General features: G+C 34.8%; 1 protein-coding gene across 1 annotated transcript in view; it reads right to left on the reverse strand.

Annotated features, from left to right (window-relative positions):
* Window positions 1–3621: 3621 nt before the first annotated feature.
* LOC129941402 (uncharacterized) overlaps window positions 3622–23092 on the reverse strand; it is a 36783-nt gene continuing 17312 nt past the window's right edge. The window contains exon 4 of the mRNA XM_056050026.1: window positions 3622–3775. Within this exon, the coding sequence (XP_055906001.1) occupies window positions 3632–3775 (144 nt within the window). The 3' untranslated portion in view covers window positions 3622–3631. The remainder of the gene's footprint in view (window positions 3776–23092) is intronic.

Raw genomic sequence — 23092 nt, forward strand, 5'->3', positions numbered from 1 at the left:
ACAGTGGAACAAATCTTTACATAGTTTTGGAGAAAGTAAGATTATTGCACTAGATATTTCAAAAGCATTTGATAGGGTTTGGCATCAGGCTCTCTTATCGAAAATGCGTGCTTTCGGTTTGCATGAATCCCTCCTTCATTGGCTTAGTAATTACCTTTCGAATCGTTCAATACAAGTAGTATTGGATGGATTCAAGTCTGAAAACCACAAAATAAATGCTGGTGTGCCCCAGGGCTCTGTTCTATCTCCAACACTCTTTCGCATTTTTATTAATGATCTCCTGTCTGCAACATCTAATCCAATACATTGTTTCGCTGACGATAGTACTCTTAGCTTTTCATACTCGTTTTCAGATTCACACCCCTCTTCTTCGGATGTGGAACTGCAACGACAAAATATGATAACTCATTAAATTCCGACCTAAACAGCATTGTACAATGGGGAATAAGAAACCGCGTGGAATTTAATGCTTCGAAAACACAATGCTGTCTTGTATCGTTAAAGCGAAATATACCCCCACTGCCATTATCCATAAATGGCACTTGCATCGAGGAAACTGAACATCTCGATATTCTTGGTATGTGCATCACCACACCAACCACCTTTTGTGGAACGATCACATACGCGATGTCGCCAAAAATGCCGCAAGATGTTTGGGTTTTCTAAGGCGATGCAAGAAGTTTTTCTCCCCCTCTGATCTGGCTGTTATTTACAAGACTTATATACGTCCAAAGCTTGAGTATAACTCCCATATCTGGGCTGGTGCTCCTGCAACTTACTTAAGCCTCTTGGATAGTATTGAACGTAGAGCATTTAGATTGATTGGTGATATTACCATCATAAGATCATTTACGTCACTTGAACATCGTCGAAATGTTTCTTGTCTCACGCTTTTTTTACCGTTATTTTAATGGTTTATGCTCTAGAGAAATAGCCAGCTGCATTTCTCCCCTTAAACAGTTTCAACCGTAATACTCGCGCTTCTAGGAATGCTCATCAATATACACTCGAGCCCATCTTCGGTCGTACTGTCAAGTACAGAGATTCGTTCTTTAGGCGTACTATGCGAATGTGGAATGCCTTGCCACACTCTGTCTTTCCCAGCTATTGCAATATTCAGGAATTCAAAACCAATGTGCACCGACATCTCCTTTCAACCCCTCTCTCCCTTTCCTAGTGCTCACACTGTGTCTACATAATAAGGGTAATATATCCCCTTGAGTGTGCGCTTATTATAAAAAAAAAAAAAGCACACTTGTAAAGAAACATATTTTGCCAACTAAGACCAAATCGCATAATATCAGATCGTGGAACCTGTTTCACCTCAAAGGAGTTTGCCGAGTATATGAACGCCAACAATATTTAACATGATAAAGTGGCAACTCACTCCCCACAATCTAATAGTCAGGTGAAAGAGCGTGAAGCCTCATCGAACAGTGGTTGGGACAAACTTTTGGATAAAGTGGAGTTTGCCATCAACAACAATGTCAACCGAAGCACTGGTTCTACTCCAAGCACCTTATTATTTGGTAGAAATCAGAGAGGAGAGTTTTGTGACAAGGTCAGAGAATATTTAGTTAAAAAACGTAGCCTCTGAAGGAATGAGTTTGGAAGACATTAGGGATGAAGCTGAAAGCCGGCAAAGTAAGGGAGATGTTAAATTCGCGACTAAAACGACAACCAAAATTAGCTTCAGTCTATTTAAATCCATCTTCTGTATATGTTGCTATATTGAACAGAGCTTCTATACGAAGCTCAATGAATTTTGTTTTTTTTTATTTTAACCCACTTTTATACTTAAGTGATTCTTTCTAAAATTGTCCCTATGACTCCTGTTTCTATAGTAAACCAAATTTGGCGATCAAGCTATCGTACTCTGTTTTTTTTTCATAGCCTTTGGGCGTATTTGTATTAGAAAATGCTACCAAACACGCTAGCGAAACGATTGTCCCATAATTTGCAGTTCTAGAATAATGCAGGTCGAGTAATCCTTGAACCCGGAAATATTGATAGCAATAATGTTGAAGACTAGTCCCCGTGTCATGATATTTAGTGCGTTGGACTGTCATGCGAGAGATCTTGGTTTCGATCCCTGCCTGTGCCACATTAAGTTTTTTCTTTCACGGGTACTGCCTCCAAGAGTAATTCTTGTCATGAAAAGGTGCTTTCTGAAATAAGCCGTTAATATTTGGCATATAAACTGTAGGTCCCCTTCATCCCTGCAATTAGTCGCATACAGGAATGGTTGAGAGTTGTAAGTCATTAGGCCATGGTTATCTACGGACGGTTGCAACACCTAATTTATTTTTTTTATAATTTTGAAGAAATCGAAATTGTAGATGACGTTTAAACATACCAGTTAACACGAAGATTTCGGAAATGTTCGATATAACGAACTCTGGATAATTTATCGTTCTTTATACTGGACTATAGTTAAGACGTAATAAATAAATAGTACATTTCAGAAGATGTCTTCAAATTTTCAGTAGATTCTTATTAAATTTGTGTATATTGTTGAGCTATGTAACATTATTAAAGAAATGATTGAGTTTTGAAAACCCAAAAACCGAAAATGTCCCATCCACTCGGTTTTAAATCTTTTTCTTTTGAGTACCTACCTCTCATTTATTTTCACCCCAATATTTCAGAAAATTCATAACCCTTGTCGAAGACATACAACCCCTAAAACGAATGCAAATTATTTTAAATCCCCACACCAAAGAAATTAATATTCAAAACTTACCTCAACTAAAGCACTTAAATTGCATCCAATTACCAACAGCAAACTTGACTACAACTATTCTCTTAAACTATAAATTTTATTTCTCCTGACCCCTATAACATAGCCAACACTTTTTTATATACTAAAATTTTAAGTGCCCCTCAGAGTATTCATTCATCAGAGCCTGATATGATGTTTTTCTTCCTTTTTCTACAAAATATAAAAACCCTCAGGAGCATCCCAAAAACAAAGTCATCTTTATGGTTCATGAATTATTTACAATGGTTTTTATGTTTTGGCTTCGGCGTAGTGGCCGGCGGGGCGCGGCGGCGTTCGGTGCGGTTTGTTTAGCATAACATTTGAATTCCTTTTGATTTTGGCAAAAACAGGAGTAAATTTCTATGTACGAATGAATGTAAAAAAAAGAAGTCCTTGTGCTCATGAAAAAATATACTATAATGGACCACCAGAGGCTCAAAGACCGCTTTGCAAAGGCCAACAAAAACAAGTAAACGTCTTTATAGTATGCTGGTTGGGTGTTTTCTTATTGAATGGGAAATAATACCCATATTTTTACGCTACCTTAATACTGCTATATTCCATAAGGGAATTTTGTTATTATGTTCAATTTTCTGTATAAAAATATTCCAGGAATCAGAATGAAAAAAACCAACATAAAGTCACGTCTGCAAAACGAAACAAAAATAACAACCTTCCTATAATATTATAGCTTTATTATTATTTTTCCTTTTCAAGGACTCAGCTTGATTTCTGTCAGTATTGATATTTTGTCAATAAAGTTTATTTTTTTCGTATTTATGATTTTACCAATAATTTATTGAATTCGTTTTGGGTTCTTTGTTCAATTTTTATTTCTTTTTTTCTTTTTGTAGAATGAGTCAATTGTTTTTATTTGTGCGAATATTTGGTGTATTTTGAACTTACTTTATTTACATGATCCCGCAGGACATTGGAATATACCATAGCTACAGCTTCTAATGCCATAAAAGTTATAAAGCCAATTATCCAAGGCACAATTAATCCGGGGTTTTCCTGAAATTGAAAAAAAAAATTAAATTGAATTCAATCAAGTGAAAAATAGCAAAATATTTCGAAAGTTGTTGTTGTGAAAGAAATGCAGAGGGATAAATTGAGGTTTGGTAAGGGGTGTATAAAGTGGTACCCGTGGCATGATGGTTAGTGCATTGGACTGTCATGCTAGAGGTATTGGGTTAGATCCCTGCCTATGCCATCTAAAGTCTTTTCACGGGTACTGCCTCTTGCGAGGAATTGACAAATTCTCCAAGAGTAACTATTGTCATGAAAAAGTGCTTTCTCAAAATTAGTCGTTCGGAGTCGGCATATAAACTGTAGGTCCCCTCCATTCCTGACAACATTACTCGCACACAGGAATGGTTTAAAGTTGTAAGTCACTAGGCCTTGGTTCTCAACGGACTGTCGCGCCACCCAATTTATTTTTAAGGGGTGTATAAATATTTCAAGGAAAAGTGGTTGACTAAGTGGTTGAAAGGCATATCTGAAAGTGTTTGTTTAGCAAAATAAAATTTTAACGATAAAATGCCTTCCCTTCAATTCATGGATTCAAATTGCCATTTTTTTTAACTGTTGGTCTTAATAACAGAGAGAAAATACTGTAAATTAAAATGAATCAGTAATTTGTATTTCAATAATTGTTTTGAAATTATCTTCTTAACATCTTAAGAGATTAGCTAGCAAAGTAGAAGATATTGCATTCGGGAGCGACTTGAAATGCTGCATTTCAAAATATTGTATGGTGAATATTTTGTACGATACTGTATAATTAATATTCTCTATTTCAAAATACTGTACGTTTAAAATATATAAAGGGTGTGTTTGTAGCTCTTATCTTTTTGGGAACACTGTTTTAAACAGCTGACGTACGTTTCGTGCTTTCGTTTTACAAACGAAAAACGCTTGCAAATTACAAAATTTCAATATCAAAATGCGTGCTTTCTTATGAAAGTTCAATGTGCACGTCTTGAGCCAGAAAAAAAAGTCATTGCGGTTTATTGGCTGGTGGCATCATTGGACCGTACTTTTTCAAAGATGATGCGAATCGTAAGGTAACTGTGCATTGTGAGCGCTACCGTGAGATGACATCCAGCTTTTGTTTGCCCAAAATGCAAGAGCTTGACTTGCATGACATGTGGTTTGAACAGGACGGTGCCAAATGCCACACAGCTCACGCTACAATGGACTTATTGCGAGGTGAGTTCTGTTGACATTTAGTTTCACGTTCGGGACCAGTCAATTGGCCGCATAGATCGTGCGATTTTACGCCTTTAGAATATTTTTAGTGAGACTTCAATTGACGCACTGGAACTTGGAAGACATCATTAAAGCAATTATTCGAGCGATACCGTCCAAAATGTTGGAAAGAATATGTTAAAATTGGACTAAGCGGATGGACCATTTGAGGCGCAGTCAAAGTCAATATTTGCATTAAATAATTTTTAAAAATTAAATTATTTGGATTGTTTTTGAAAAAACGTTCCTATAGCTTTTAAAAAACCATCCTATGTTTATATTTTGAAATACAGTAATGTTGCGGTAAATTTTACCACAACAAGTTTCACCTCCCTTGTTGCTAACCACCCTTAATGAATTCTTACTGCAGCTCTAAAATTCTAGTAGAGTTTAGTAGGAACCTGGACCATCAGCCAGTGACTTGCTCTCCTAGCATTTTGGGAAAGCAAATTTAACAGATCTCACCAAATTATGCGAAAAGATTCCACACAAACGAACTGTGCGACGGTTGGCCCGCGTATTGGTTGAATAAGATCATCAAGTCGTGAAGACGATACCCATACCCAACAATATGTGCATTAAAGTCACACCATCTGTAACTTAGTATGGCCGACAGCCCATTTTAAAGTATTAACGATGGAAAATCACCCCAAGAATATTTTAATAACTTTCACTTTAATTATAGGCTTGGCAACCGAATTTCTTCAACACGGCATAAGTAGTTTTTCCTCAACTATCTAGCGCGGTACTCGATAATGCGAGAAATTCCACACGATTTTCCAGAAAGTCTTGGCTGGAATGGGTTCGAAAGTGAAGAGCTGAACTCACTTACAGAGCTACGGTGTGATCGCATCACCTCTTTAAAGAGATCGCGTGCGATGAAAGATACCTGGCTTCTCGGTCGCACACCCCAATCTTATGGATATAGGAAGCTGCGGGACCGAGACAGATCGATCACCACGCAAAAAAAAATTGTTGAGGAAGGACTACGGTAGCTGTTGGAGAAAGTCAAAAAGAAGCTACAAAAGTATTGTGTTTCCCTTTGTTTCTTAGAATATTTTCTTCTGGTGTTCTTCATTTATCTCGAATTCGTATTTCTGAACTTTGCGTCAAAATTCTGTTTGATTTTTTTTGTCTTTGTTGAAAGTTTTCTTCGTTGTGTTTCTTTTTTTTCGAATTTGTTTAACAATTAATAATTTTCATACTTGATATTCTTCATACATTTTTTACCGAGATCTAGCCTTCTGTCTCTATTTGTAATTTCGTTGTTATAAAAGATCCTGGTTTTTAATCCCGGCTTCGGCCAAGGTTTTCCAGGCAATAAAAGATAATTTTAATATCCCATCTGAAAATAAACCACTCTTTTATTTCATAACTCAATTTGATTTTGAGACATACCGACTGACGTTTCTAGTAAATTGTCAAATTAATTTTCGCGGCACATTGGGTAGTGCAATTCGAATTAATTGAATCTGAAAATAATAAAAATAAATAAAGAAAGAGTTGAAAATCGTGTAGTGAATATTGGATTCGAAAATCCAATAGCGTTTAAAGTATATTTGTATATTCAATCAGTCGGGTCGGTGGAAAAATTTGCAACAGTATTATGATCCGTAGTACCCGTGGCATGATCTCTAGTGCGTTGGACTTCGTGGGTTCGATCCCTGCCTATGCCACCTAAAGTTTTTTTCACGGGTACTGCCTCTTGCAAGGAATTGACAAATTCTCCAAGAGTAATTGTTGTCATGAAAAGTGCTTTCTCAAATTTGCCGTTGAGATTTGGGTTAAAACTGTAGGTCCCCTCCATCCTTGACAATAGTACCCGCACACAGGAATGGTTGAGAGTTGTCAGTCACTAGGCCCTAATTCTCAAACTTACTGTTGCGCCACCAAATTTATTTATTTATATTATTATGATCCATTTTGTATTTTGAGCCGAACTTATTGCATTCTCTTAAGAACCCTAGAAAAAAAGTGTCCAGTTTCGCACGCTAAGTTGGTTGAGGTCCTCTCCCACCTGGTTGCGCCACCTGAGTCGCGGTCTTCCTCTACTGCGCCGTCCCTCGGGATTGGATTCGAAGACCTTCCGGGCTGGAGCGTTGATGTCCATCCGCTCTACATGACCTAGCCATCTAAGCCAATGCACTTTAATTCTGCTAACTAGGTCAGTGTCGCTGTACAGTCCGTACAGTTCGTCGTTATATCTTCTCCTCCATTCTCCATCTATGCGTACGGGACCAAACATCACATGAAGAATTTTTCTCTCGAAGCATCCTAAGACGCTCACATCTTTCTTTGACCAGGCCTCAGCGCCATAAATGAGAACCGGGATGATGAGTGTCTTATAGATGGTGATTTTACATGCTCGAGAGAGGACTTTACTTCTCAATTGCTTTCTAAGTCCAAAGAAGCAGCGATTTGCAAGAGTTATTCTTCGTTTGATTTTAACGCTGGTGTCGTTGTCTTTATTAATAGGCCTAGGTAGACAAAGTCCTTAACTACCTCAAAGTTATAGATGTCCATGGTGACGTTTTGTCCAAGTCGTAGTTGTTCAGTGTCCTTTTTTGATGGCAGCATATATGGTCTTGCCCTCATTGACCACTAAACCCATTTTCTTCGGTTCCGTCGCAATGCTCAAAAACGCTAAACTGACATCACGCTTTGATCTTCCAATTATCTCAATATCATCTGCGTATCCGAGTAATTGGATGGACCTTTGGTAGATTGTGCCTCTAGTGTTGACGGTTGAGTTTTGCACAATTCTTTCCAGAAGACGTCGCATGACAGTGCATCGCCATGTCTAAAACCTTTTTTGACATCAAATGCATCGGTGAGATCTCTTTCAACCTTGATAGAGCAGCGTCCATTCTCCATCGTCATTCTGCACAAACGGATAAGTTTGACAGGTATGCCAAAACTAGACATTGCTCGGTAGAGCTCTTCCTCATAGATGCTGTCATACAGGGCTTTAAAATCGATAAAGAGATGGTGGGTATCGATTTGAAGCTCCTGGGTTCTTCCAAGATCTGCCGTAGTGTGAATATTTGGTCGATAGTGGACTTTCCTGGTCTGAAGCCACACTGATAAGGACCAATCAGGTTGCTGACGAATGACACATAATACGGCAGAGAGGATCTTATACGCAATGTTAAGGAGACTGCTCTGTAGTTGGCGCAATTAAGAGGACCTCCTTTCTTATGTATCGGGCATACTATGCTGCGATTCCACTCATCGGGCATGCTTTCTTCCAACCATATTTTGCAGATGAGTTGGTGCATGCTCCGTACCAAGTCATCGCCTGCTTTTAATAGTTCGGCAGCGATGCCGTCAGCTCCAGCAGCTTTGTTTGACTTAAGTTTAGATATCTATCTTCACTTCGTCAAGGTCGGGTAGGCGGAATTGTTGATCTGCGTCGCCGAGGTCTGTCTCCTACAGCGGAATTCGGTTCGTCATCGCCGTTCTATAATTTGGAGAAGTGATATTTCCATATTCTCAGCATCGACTGCGGTTCTACTACGATGTTCCCCTGATCGTCTTTACAGGCTTCGGTTCGTGGCTGGTACCCTTGGGAGGTTTTTTTTACCTTTTGGTAAAATTTACGAACCTCATTCCTGTTGTGACATTGCTCTCCTCGATCGCGCGCTTCTCATGCTCTCTTTTTTTAAATCTAAGAAGCCGGTGTTCCTCTCTCCTCTTCTGCTCGTAGAGCTCGCGAGCAGCTCTAGTCCTTTTGTGCAGCGCCGTTTTGTATGCATTGCATGCCTTTTGTTTCGCTGCGTGCGATTACCGGCATTCGTCGTCAAACCAGGGGTTTCGCTGTGGTGGCCGTGTGAAACCTAGCACTTCAGAGGCGGCATCTCTGATGGCTGCAAGGCAATGTTGCCACTGGTTTTCAATGCTTAATGCAGGAAGCATAGGACTCCTTAGGAGGTTATTAGAGACTCGATCGGAAAAGGACATGGCAGTCTCTTGCGATTGTAGTCGTCTAACGTCGAATCTTCTCACAGTACTTCCTTGTTTTGGCTTGGATCGGGATATCCGTAGCCGTACTTTGGCTACAACGAGGTAGTGGTCCGAGTCAATGTTGGTCTCTCGGAATGTTCGGATATCCTGGATACTGGAGAAGTGTCGTGCGTCGATCGCAATGTGGTCAATCTGATTGACGATTGATTGATCAGGAGATTTCCATGTCCCCTTGTGGATATTAAGATGCTTGAACTGTGTACTAGCTACCAGAACGTCTCGCCCCGCAGCGAAATCGACCAGCCTTAATCCGTTGTCGGAGGTGGTGTTGTGCAGGCTGTATCTCCCGATTATGCCACCAAAGATGTCTTCTCTTCCTAGCTTGGCATTAAAATCTCCTAAGACAATTTTAATGTCATAGCTAGAGCACTGCTCATATGTCTTGTCCAAGAGCTCGAAGAATATGTCTTTGGTGTCTTCATCTTTCTCCTCTGTTGGGGCATGCGTGCATATAAGGCTTATGTTGACGAATTAAGCCTTGATGGGGATTGTCGTGATGCGCTCGCTCACACTGTTGAAACTCAAGACTTTTGACTGAGCCTAGTTCCAACAACAAATCCACACCCAAATAGACGCTGTCTTTGTTCTCGGTAGCAGTCGCCGTAGTAGATATCGCAGTCTTTTAGTTTGCGTTTACCCGGTCCATCCCATCGCACTTCTTGGATGGCTGTAATATCTGCCTTGCAGCAGTTTAGGGCTTCCGCTAATTGTTCGGCTGCACGTGGTCTGTTAAGGGACCTAACATTCCACGTACATATCCGAAGTTCGTTGTCCTTATTTCGTTTGCGTGGGTTGTCAACAGTGAATCCGTCCGTATCCGAGGCTTGTTGGTGCTTCGAAACTTAAGGTATTTTTACGTGGCCAGGAAGTCACCCCGACGGCACAACCCCCAACCTGGAGGGCCAGATCCTTAGTATCACTCCAAGGAAGGGAGCCGGATAAACCGCTCCTTACAGGCCTGGGCTCCGAATATGTCGAAGAAGCTCTATAAGGTGTTCACTAAGTAGTGCAACCTTACTGGAACTGTAGACGCCACCGTTGATTCCATCTCGAGAATTCGTCCGCTGCCGCCTGGATAAGGAGAGGTGCTTTAGTGGAAACACCTCTCCCCCCGTCTCTCGTTTGCTGCCCCCAACAACTTTCCACTGGGGTTGGAACCCAATCTCCAGTTGAGGTACTACTCACCCGATGTTCACCGCGGGGAGGTGAGAGTAGGAGTTGATAGACAGAGATGGGTTCTGAGAAAAACCTGTGGACGCTTGTGTCCTCTTGAATGCACATGTCTACCATTTGAACATCTAAATTTGTATTATTTTTTGTAAAAAGCAAACATTTCATTCCAGAACCTCGATAACTGCAATCTATAGTTAAAGTTCAAGCTGTTTTCTCTAAGTATTAAAACTGAACTAGTTTTCGAATATTAACAAATATATTTTGCATTAGATACATTTGAAGTGTAAAGAGGTTGAATAAAATAAGTCTAGCGATTCTGTCCTACTGTTAAACCTCGTCACAACAGCCAACAAAAAAAAAAACAAAATAAAATAAACTGTTTTTTGAGAAATTAAATATTGTATCTAATTCTCTTGTAACAGAGTTAGGTGCCATACTACTCCGAAAAGGCTTGTCCAATTTCAATAAAATTTTGCATATACATTCGGTAGGTCTGAGAATAGGTTCTCACTTTTTTTTATATTCCTAAGTGGTATTGTTTAATTGCATCAATATAGTACACGGTGCAACGATCTTACGATAGTATTCAGTGACGCTATGTGCAATGTAGCATTGATTACTATTGAGGATCTTTGCATTATCATTGCCAACTTACTACTCAGTCATTTCGGTATGCCATTCACCAAATCGAAATGCATCTGATTTAATGGACACTGAATTGAATCGTGAATAATAACACAATATTGTAGGAATGGCAGCGATTGTTGCTCGCAATGTCCCACTAATAAATAAAGAACAAAGAACCATTTATGACCACATCATGCTCGCAGTTTCAGCAGGACAATGTGGATTCTTTTTTTTTGGTTGCACCAGTTGGAACTGGCAGAACATTCGTTATTCTGCTAATTATTGCTAACATACGATCAAATAATAGTATTCAAATTCACATTGGCCGTTACATCTTCTGGCATTGCGGCAAGTTTATTGGGAGGAGGTAGAACAACTCATTCAGTATTTAAACTGCCACTAAATATTCAAAATAACCCAGACGCGGTGTGTAATGTAAAAATACAATCATCCATGGCCACTGTGCTGAAACAGTGTAAAATTATAATCTGGGATGAATGCACTATGGCACACAAACATTAGCTTGAGGAATTGAACAGGACATTGAAAGATACCAAAAACAACGATAGACTATTTGGCGGCACTCTGTTACTTCTTTCTGGTGATTTCAAGCAAATACTTCCCGTTATTCCGCGTTTAACACACACGTGCTTAAAATCTTCGCCACTGTGGCCTAATTTTGAAAACGTACAACTGAAAGTAAATATTCATGTTAAAATGCTTCAAGATCCATCCGTTGAAACATTTTCAAAACAACTGTTAGATACAGGCGACGAAAAAGTTTCCACAGATGAAACTGGATGTATGTATAAGATTGCTGGTCAATTTCTGCAAGATTATTGATTCACAAGATCCTCTTTTTGACCAGATATTTCCCGATGTACACAGAAGATATACAAATCATGAGTGGCCGGCAAAAAGAGCAATTTCAGCAGCAAAAAATGAGGATGTCATTACTTAAATCTCAAGATGCAACATTTGTTACCAGGAGACTTGGCGTCATACAAATGCATGCAGTTTGTGATGCTACCGAAGCTGTAAATTATCCAACTGAGTTTTAGAACTCATTGAACTGAAGGTTGGATCTTCGGTAATTTTGCTTCATAATTTGAACCCCCCACAGTTGTACAACGGCATGCGACTAGTCAAGCCATAATCTTAAATGGCAATTTCCGAGGTGAAAATATATTATTATCGCGAATCCCTTTAACGCCCACAGATATGCCAATTTAATTCAAACGCCTTCAGTTTTCAATTAGATTGACATTTGCAATGACTATAAATAAGTGTCAAGGCTAAACGATGTCTGTTTGCGGCTTTGAATTGAGCACTTTATGTTTTTCACACGGCCATTTGTAAGTGGCGTGCTCTATTGTACACTCTTTTACATTAAGGAATTGATATTATTTTTTGTAGCATGGTCATAATTAGAGAAACGTATATAATTTTAATATTTGGTCACCGTTTACAGTGCTCTATACCTCTGCCACTTATATACCACATCCTAACACACTTAAAATAAGCAATTCATTTCTATCAAAATATTCTCTAGAAATTATTTATATGCCAAAGCAAAGTGTGTCGGGTCAGCTAGTTTTAATATAAGAACATACATACAATTATTTTGAATGCATAATTTTAAATGATTAAATACTATTAGATGGTTATTTTCTTAAACTCATAACAAAAATTTATGCCAGAAATTTTAAAATGTTACGTAAAAGTTATTTATGTATTTATTGTGAGTAAGGAGTTAAAAAGTTGAATCTTTTTAGGTGTATTGGTTTTTCGGCAATCATCCTTGGACTTTCAATCGTCAAAAATCCAAAATTGTAAAAATTTAAATAGTTCAATCAACACGGAACACCTGTTAGTTATACCTAACTCTAAAAAAGCACTATTTCGATACTCCGATGATCATAACCGAAGAGTTTGTCAAATATCGAACAAGACAGCGTCAAATGGAGTTTATGTGGCTTGCTTTCGGGAAACGGAATTCCTAGCTCATTACGCCTCAAAGCGACTTATGCTAGGTTAAAATGTTAAATATTATTGTTTGAAGCAAAGTTTAAAGTGGAGTTACTCAAGGTTACATACTATATCCAGTTCTTTTTTTGATGATTAGTGCTATATGCTGCAGTTAGCCTCGACAGAATTTACAGACGGACAGAAGATGGACTCTTACAACAAAAATCAAACTTCTACTCTATAAAGACGATGTACATATGTTTGCTCTCTCATAGGATTGTAAATTTACATTGAATACCAACAAGAGTGTAGGGGTAAGTATAGAAACTTTCGGGATGAAACTCACAGTGGATTTGTCAAACCCTTTGAAGAAGAAGTAAGTTTAGAGAAAAATTCAAGATTGAAACGTTTCTCCAGTAACGTAGTTTTTAAACCTTACAACATTATATAATTCATAGATACAAAGTAAAAGTAAAAATACATTAACTTTTGATACTAAATTTTTACTTTTGAAATTGGAATGGTTATACTTCTTCTTTCAGATAGGTTTATGTAGTCCTCATTGAATTCTGACGTAAATGCAACGCAATAAATACTCAAGCAGTGATTTTGTCCCATTGACATTTCCAAGAATTTGGAAAAACATTTCCATGAAAAGGCTTACCTTGGAGAATTTGTCAATTTCTCGTGATGAAAAGGAACATATTTCAATAAAATTATTTTTGGGTAAAATTCACAGAACTCTCATTTCTAGGAATATTCTTCAAGGAAACATGTGATTTGTCAGTTGTAACAGCAAAAGGTAGCTAAAGAACATAATCGCTGCTTTGAAAGTCAACCAAATTTATTAAAGAAGAATTTCTAATTTTATAAATTTAAAAAACAATCATTCAATGAAAACTCAGAAGCCAGTTTATCATTCATTTTTCTAAAGTACTACTAACCAAAATAAAAACGATATCATTTCATTAAAATGTTCTACCATGGATACCACTTTTTCGTGTGTAATTACTTTCATCCAAAACACAAGAGTTTCCATTTAAAAAATCCTCAAAAACACTGATGCACTCACAATATTCTATGTCACTCGTATACTCGCTCGTTGTCTTACATCATTTTAAACGAGTACTTTACAAAATTTTTTGCAAATGTTCCTTCATGTACACATGGTGTTTCCGTTAGAAAACGTTCTGTGTTTTCCTGACCCTAAAAATACAAAAACAACAACAAAAACATTTAATACACTACAAAAACAGCAACAACACAATCCCCATTTTCATTTATAAATTGTGCCTGGTTGACATTTCCCATGGAATAACGCTCTCACTCTTTTAGGAAAGTTCAGCTTTTAGAAACAATTTTCATAATTATTATTATGCATCATGTTGTATGGCTTCGTGTATGACTGTGTATGTTGTGAGTGTGGCAAGCATCAGCAAAATGATATATAATATGGAAACTCAAAATTAAAGACATTTCCGGCGCTGCTATCGCAATGTGGTGGTTCAAAAAAGGGATGTGAATAAGGGACACACTTGTCGTGTGTGTCGTGTATGTCTTGTGTGTGTTTGTAACATTGTGGTTTGCCCATTTGTTCTAAAAAGTACTGAAATGAATTTGTAACACTTGAAGAACAAAAACAAAAAGTGGATTTTTATTTATTCTTGCCACACACACTCACACAAAACGATGCATATGATGCCAAAAGAAATGTCTCCCTTCATCGTCCTTAAATACTTAAATGAAACATTTTGACTAGACAAATGGTATTTGTGTAATATTATTTTGTGTCCCAATTAGGATGCGAAATATGCAAATGTTTTAGTTTAGTTGAGTCCTTTTTATTTTATTTGCTTTTGTTTTGTGTGGTTTTGTCGTTTTTCATGCGACAAAATAAAAGAAAATTTGTACTTTTTGTGACACTTTCTTTTTGTATATCCTTCGGTAAATGACACAAGCAAGTCGGAATGCGACAGTTTATATGTACTGTATCCTTGTAATTTGTCATACTATGAGTACTGTAGGCAAGACACTAAACTGATGCTGATGAAGGACTATGATGAGAATGGTGTTTTTGTATATTTACTTGAGCTTCTGATGGTAAATATTTTATTCATTCGTGATGCGCGAGGATGAATAAAATAGAAAGTAAATAAAAGCAAAGAAAACATTCGTCTGCTTAACGTAACGTAACCAGAACCACCACGTAGTCATTATTTATTATAGCTTATTTCGAATAATTAAATTTAAGACACACTCTTGGCATCATCAGTGTTTTTCTCTTTTTTTTTGGCATCTGCAATCTTCCATCATGATGATGGGCTATACGGGCTATAGAGCTACACTTAGACTTGATGAAACCCTGTAGGGTGAAGATTTTAATATTTAAAGATCATAAATTAATGTTACGAGTTTTACGAAAGAATGAAATGAAAATCTCTCCATATAGCAGAGTTGGTTGAAGACTGGACAGGACTTTTGGGGAGGAGAGGTATGGAGTCACGCTGTTTATATATATTTTGAATCTGGTTTAGGTTGATGATGATAACGATAAGGGATAGAAAGAAAAAAGTTCTTAAATTAAATCCAATTGAAAGGAAAATGCCGACCGAGCCCATGTTGGGCGCCAGTTTAGTGTTTCTTAATAAGTGGCCATTAGGGACGATAATTAAAGCTTTATTGTATTTTAAGTGTATGGTGTTACTTAGAGGGATTTTTTTCGATTAAATTCGAGAGGATACTGAAAAATTTAAGGCAAGTATTATGAGGCACTTAAATTGAACACTTTTTGTAGAAATTCTGTACTTGGTTTAATTATAAATGACCTCAATCAACTTGGAAGTAAATGAAAAGAAGGTAAAAGATATATGCAAACAAAAAACGGATAATATTGCAAACGAAAATAACTTCTGTGTACAAAAATTATCGATCGTCATGGCTCATTCAGAAGATTTACACAAATTTTAATTGGTTACATTTTTAATTTGTAGATGTTCGAGACTTTATTTTCAACCCTTATCCTTACTCTTATTTGCAGCATAAATATTTAAGAATATGGCAATATCATGATTTCACAGACCATGTCCTAATTCTGAGATTAAGAAATTGAACTTTAAGAATGAAATTTAAAGTTTTGGAAATTAATATTTATATATTGAATTTATATGGTGAATTGTGTGGCTTCTTGGTGTTTAAAAGGAGATGGACAAGTGAGGAAGAGTTTTTAAATTATTTTTAACTTTCCATCGCCGATTTGGCGATTAGAAACATTTGACATTTCTCGACATAGAAAATTTTGGCATTTCTCGACGTTTCGTTCCTACGTCCGGATGTTCCTATGTTCAGAATATTTTGTTTCTCCAGGCTCAAAAATCAATAAAGGTTTTGGCATCAATGTTTTAGATTGATTTTTGAATCTAATTCCTCGAAAAAAAAAAAATATAGTTATTGCCAATTGGAAAATTTTAAGAAAATTAAATTATTGCGTATATAACAAAATATACACATCCTTTTCAACAACTTAAGAACTTACGTTGGTGAATTATTTTTTCTAGGGCATATAGTTTGGATATTTTAAGAATTTCGAGATTTTTAATTCTATAAAAAAAGACATCATGTGCATTAATCAAGCATTGAACAGATCGTATTTTTTGTAGAAAATCAAGACAAATTTAAACATTTTTTTAAGTTTCGGTTTCATTGATGAATATTAAAGTGGACGGATTCTAAAGAATTTAACAATTTAAAAAAAAAAAATGCAGAATTCTAATTTCACTGCAGTTTCTTTTGAGGAAATCAAGCCTTTCAAAACAAGGATTTGGGATCAAAAGTGACAATGAGGGTATGAATCTCAGTCATATCTCGTATAAATACTGAGTTAAAAAAATGTGTCGCACGTTAAAATATCGCAATAATTTCATATTTGAAAAAAAAAACTTCTTTTTTACTATAGTATTGTATATTAGCATAAGCATGTCTCCAATAACATCTATAAAAGCTTCAATTCGGCTCGGCATACATTGAATAAGCTTTTTAACGATCACGTCTTTCGAATTATCCCACTTCTCAATCTGAACAGATCTCAGCCAACTTAGTGTCTCGAGAAAAGCAGGACGATTCCTTATCATTTTTTCCAGCAGATCCCAAATATGTTAGATGGGATTCATGTCCGCGGTCTTGGCAGGCCATTACATCGATTTCTACTTCTTTCATGTAGTGTGTAATGCAGCTGGAAACGTGAGGTCTAACATTGTCTTGAATCAGCAAAAAATTTGTACCAATAAATGGCCGAAAGGAAACGCATTTTCTTCGAAAATGTTGGTGATGTAATAAATGGAGATCACTGATTATTCCACTATACACACACACAGCCCAGTTATTCCGTCCACGTAAATTCCTGCCCACACCATGACGTAATCTTCACAGACATTTTTTCGCTGGACAACTGTTGTCAAATTTTATCTCCCAACTGATCTTCTCCAAATGTTTAACGTCTATCTGGTGAGCGTAGACAAACCCTGAATTTATCATTGAAGAAAACTATACCCCAGACTTCCTCGGTGCAATCTTGGTAAAGCCGATCAAATTCCATTCACTCGTGCTGTATCGGAAGTCTTGGTATACAACCAGATCACTCTTAATTAAACTCCGCCACACCGTTTAAGCATTCAAATTGATCATTGATCCCTCTCACTGATTATAGTCTGTGAGACACTTCAACATCTCTTTGGTGACGATCTCGAAGGCTTTGATACACTTAATATCTCTGCAATGATACACACTTAAAAGGCAAGCTTCATTTTATAAGAAAGTTATTTCGTTTATAAAAATACTAAACAGAAGAGGTCCAAGATGGCTTCGTTGTGGAACACCATATAATATTAACTTCACATAGGAATTTGTTTTAATCGGTCCGATTTGTCAAATTGAAAAATTGGCATTAATCGACTTTTAAAAGTCCACAAAATGTATATCAAAGATATTCAGAAAGTTATATGTGTGTAAGTTTGGGAAGTTTTATTTATCGTCCATATTTCAAAAACCAGCAGATACTGACTCCCAATAAAGTTTTATATACAGATAATAACAAAGCAACATAAAGAAAGGACTTTCAAATAAAGATATTGCCTTAAAATCGTATTCATCTGATACAAGATGTCAATTTCAACACTTAGTAAAACTTTAATAAAAATCCAAAAGTCAGGGTATTCATAAAAATTAAAATTTACAAAAAATAGACAAAATTGGTAAGAATTGATATTTGATTCTAGATATCTTGTTAATGAATGAAGATATTGGGATCAAAATGATTTAATTCTGTGCTTAATTCTGTTGTAAAATAATTGTATTAGAAAAATTTAGTCCGTATTTTTTTAAATAAGAAATAAATCTTCAAAAAAATGCTACAAAATTTGTTTAAAATTGATTTTCATATGCAAATATTGTTGCTCACTTTTAGTAAAAATGTATGGAAAAACTCAATTGAAAACTGATAAGAAATGGTTTTCAACTAAAATAAAAGGAATACAGAGAAACATATTGTTGAAGCAGAAAATATTAAGACTCATCATCATTAATATTTTAAAATTTTGAAAATAATTCTTAAATATCTTGGATTTAAATTCATGTTCTGTAACTGTCAAAATTTACTTTTAAATTCAAATTTGGCACTCAAATTATACCAATCACGATATTTTTTATTTTTATAAATTTGCTTTAAAACTTTAACCGTAACGTAATCTCTCTTTCAAAATTAAATGGAATTATGTAATCTCTCTTTCGAAATTACATAATGTTTTTATAATTAGCGAAATAAAATCTTGATTCTTATTGTAAATACAACCCTCAGGAAAAATCGCTGTCTTTTTACTTTGTAAACAAATCTCGTTGTTGTATTTCCCTCGCTTTGATTCTCTTTATTTGAAAGTCATTCAAGGTCCTCATTGTATTAGGAAAAATCAGTAAAGTTAAATCAAATAAAGTTGCTTTTTTCGCTACTGTTGATAATCGATCAACACATTAACCAGGACCTATCTTTTCGACAAAGGGAAGTTATTTGATTGTTCACATATTAACTAAGAATTTCTTATTCCACACAAATTATTGTTATTAAAATTTTGTTAAAGTTTAAGACAAATTTACAGACGGCTACGTATGGATACTTATCAGTGTGGGTTGCTTCCCACGCTTATTTTTTTTAAAAGTATTGGATTTATGCTTCCAAGTTTGACGCATTTTATCTGTTTGTGAGTTAAAAACTTAATCACTTCATATTTAAATTTGACTTAGTATTCAATCAAAAGCCTTTTTAAAATAAGCATTCATGGTATCAACTTAATGTTCTGATTCAAACGCAGCTTTTTAAATTAAATATATGTTTTTCAAAAGCCAAATCACGAATTCATTTATAACAAAACGTAATTGGTTTTTGACAGCCAGTTCAAATAATTTTGGAATTGCTGATAATTTTCAAATATATTTTAATAATCTGCTTCGTAGATCGGAGAAATAAATGAAAAAATCAAAATAAATACAGAATATTTAAGTTGATTACGAAAAATTAAAAAAATAATTTGTAATGGCTTTGCTTACTAATATTTCTGCAAAATAAGACGAGGAATGAACTCTATACACTGCCTTAAAAAGCACCCTCTATGGTTCATTCAGACAGACTGCTGTTACTTTTTAATATTCAGAAAAGCCCAAAAGAGTTTGAGTAAGTTGCATTTTTAAATTAAGTATTTAATATGTACTATTTGTATTTCGTGGTACTCGTGGCATGAGGTCTTGGGTTTGATCTCTGCCTATGCCATCTAAAGTCTTTTTCACGGCATCTGCCTCTTGCGAGGAATTGACAATTTTTCCAAAGTAATTCTTGTCATGAAATGTGCTTTCTCAAATTTGCCGTTCGGATTCGGCTAACAAAACTGTATGTCCCCTCTATTCCTGACAGCAGTACTCGCACTCGCACTCAGGAATGGTTGAGAGTTGTAAATCACTAGTTCTCAACGGACTGTTGCGCCACAGAATTTATATATTTTTATTTGTATTTTGTAGAAGAAAATATAGCACCGATAAAAGTTTTATTTTTAAATATTTTTATTAATGTATTAATTTTTGATCTGACTACGGAATCTTTGAAACATGTTTTTTTTTTGTATACATTAATTAAGTAAAAAAGAGGCTGGGATGCGACCCACACGATAACTTCCCATCCCGTCTGTCGATTTGTCTTGCTTAAAAGTTTGTCTATATGTATTCGTATCATGTTTTTTTCCAAATTTGTACTATTTTTTGTAGATTTTATTTTTTATGAAAAAACGGACTGTTGGATTTTTATATAAAAATTACTGAATATCGAAAACAATATTTTCTGTGAAATAAAATAAGTTTGAAGCCAATATTTTTAATTTTTGAAAAGTTATTTGAGCCGAAAATATTGTTATATTTTTTGTAAGAAAACTGTCAATTCAAAATTTTTAAAAATTTTACCAAATGTTAAAAACAATATTTCTTATAAGAAAAAACTAGTTAGAAGCTATTATCTCAAAGTTTTTAAAAGATATTTGAGTCGTAAATCAGTTTTTACCAACTTTTGTTAATTTTTTTGTCGGTTTTTAATTTTTGTAAAAAAAACTGTCAATTCGATTTTTCTCAACATTTATTAAAATGTTGAAAAGAATATTTCTTAAAAGATAAAATAAGCTTGAAGCCTAAATTTCAAGTTCTTGAAAAGATATTTGAATAGATATTCAATTTTTACTTGTTTTTTAATGTTTTTTTTAGATTTTTATTTTTTATAAAAAAAACTGTTAATTAGATTTTTCTCAAAATTGTATCAGGTGTCAAAAACATTATTCTTCGTTACACAAAATTGTTTTAAAAATGAAATCATATTTCAGTCGTAAAATTTTGGAGGTGACACATTTTCTTTCTTCAGTCTTATCGATTTATAAAAAAAAACCGTTATATAGATTTTTTTTCAAAATAAAACTTGTTTGGTATCACGTTACAATATATTATATAAAATTTAATTCAAGTCTCTAGCGTTTTTGGTTCGTAAGATATTTAGGGTTAACCAAAATTTTTACCTTTTTTCAAACTGCTATGGTAAAAAAACCACCCACGCAATTTTTTTGAGAGCCCTTTCTGCATTTTTCTGCTTAATTAACTGCACAACAAAATTTATTTGACGTCGATAACTCTTCTGGTTCTTGAGCTATGGATAACGAAAAAACGTACGTCCGTACGTTCACAGATATTTGACTCGAAAATCAATTTTTACCATTTTTTGGTAATGTTTTTTTAGGTTTTTATTTTATTAAAAAACTGGCAATTAGATTTTGCTCAAAATTTGTCCAGATGTCAAAAACATTATTCTTCGTTGTTAAAGTATTCGAGGTCAGCTTTTGGATTTATAAAAAAAACTATTTGGTATCACGTAAGAATATATGAAAATTTAATTCAAGTCTGTAGCGTGATTTGTTCGTGAGATATTTTGGGGTAACCAACATTTTCACCATTTTTTTAAATTACTATTATAGAAAAACCACCTACTCAATTTTCATGGGAGTCCGTTTTGCATTATTTCTGTCTAACAAAATGCATTTAAAGTCGATATCTCAACTGGTTCTTGAGGTACGGACGACAAAAAACTTCCTCAACTTGCGGACGTACGAACGTACATTCACACGCACGCACAGATATCTTTCTAAAAATCTGTTTTTCAGTTATAAGAAAGTTCTACGATGATATTGAAATGTTCAAAGTTTTGTCTTTAAGATACTTTTTCAATCATTTTTGTGTCTTACTTTGTTTCTTATTAGTTATGAGTCTTAATTTGACTCTGTATAAAGTTTTAAGAAATTTTGAATTTGGTTTGTACTATCAGCTCAAATTTGAAAAATACAAGTTTTCAAAATTGTTTTATGTTTTTCAAAAACTTACTGTGACACATAAAAAGCAACTTTTAAAAAACCTTTGATTTGAGGCTATTAAAATTTGTGTTGTTGGTGTATTTTTCATCAAATTCGTAATGATTTTCCAAATCTACTCGTATAATCCATATCTTTAATATTTTGTTTATATAATTGGTTAATAAAATTTTCGAGCTATGCTAGATTTTACCTGTCTTAAACAAACGCTTAACCATTTTTGCATACTCTTTTTAATAGAAACATTCAAATAGATTTTAAAATTACCATTTTTGTGTCACATCCAATTTTTGAAAAACATCAAAATAATGTTTTAAACTTGTATTTTTCAGCTTTATCAAAATTAGTTTTATTCCAAAACTAGTGTTATATTGGTTTCGAGTTTTGAAATTTAGGAACTTGATTTAAATGCCATTTAAACTCTCTTAACTATTTTGATATGACTGATATCTGATTCAAATGTTTGAAAAGCTTGAAACGTGAAACTGATTTAACGCTAGTTTTGCCGTAAAAGCAGTTCTGAAGAAACTCAATATTGAGGACGTAACACATTTATTTTTTGTTTTGAGTTTTTAAAAGAGATATCTTATAACATTGAGTGATATAATAATTATGGAGATATTGACCATGAAAACACATCGAAAAAGTGAAATGAATTCAAAACTATTTCATTTGGCACCAAAGAGGATTTTAAATACAGTTTTCATGCTATAAAAGAAAACAAATAAATTATAGGAACGAGATAAAATGATTTAACTTCGAAAATTCAAATAAATTCAATATTTTAGTTTTATGGTGAAAGTGTCAGTTTATGGTTTTCAAGAGAATATTTTTTCCCTTCTGCACCAAAAACGTTTTTAATTGCTTTCTTCAGACAAAAAATATGTAAAAATATTTCTTAAGCACTTTTCCAGTGATAATGACTTTTTTATAGCTCGATTAAATGAATTCCAAATAAATTTTCAATCTTAATGATGTTGGCTGACCATAATACCATAAAATCACGATAAAAACGTTAAAATTCCATTCCTTTGAAGGACTACAAATATTCCGTATCTTACTTTTTTTCTTTTTTTTTGTTGTTGATGTTTATGTCCTTAAAGACTTAAGTGACTCATAATAAATTCCATAGCCATATTTTTGCTTTGAGACTTTTGTCTTTTTGTTTTCTCCTAAGTCACAAACGGCTTTTCTCTGTTTCTTTCATTTTGGCTTAAACGAAAACATACGTACACAATACATACATGTGTGTAATGTTGTTTGAACATTTGCTATTCCATCACTTTATAGCTTTGACATAGGAAAGCCCTTAGCAAACATCACACAAAGCCAAAAACATCTCAATATTATAGTCCTA

The sequence above is a fragment of the Eupeodes corollae genome, chromosome 1, assembly GCF_945859685.1.
Source record: "Eupeodes corollae chromosome 1, idEupCoro1.1, whole genome shotgun sequence".
Taxonomy (NCBI): domain Eukaryota; kingdom Metazoa; phylum Arthropoda; class Insecta; order Diptera; family Syrphidae; genus Eupeodes; species Eupeodes corollae.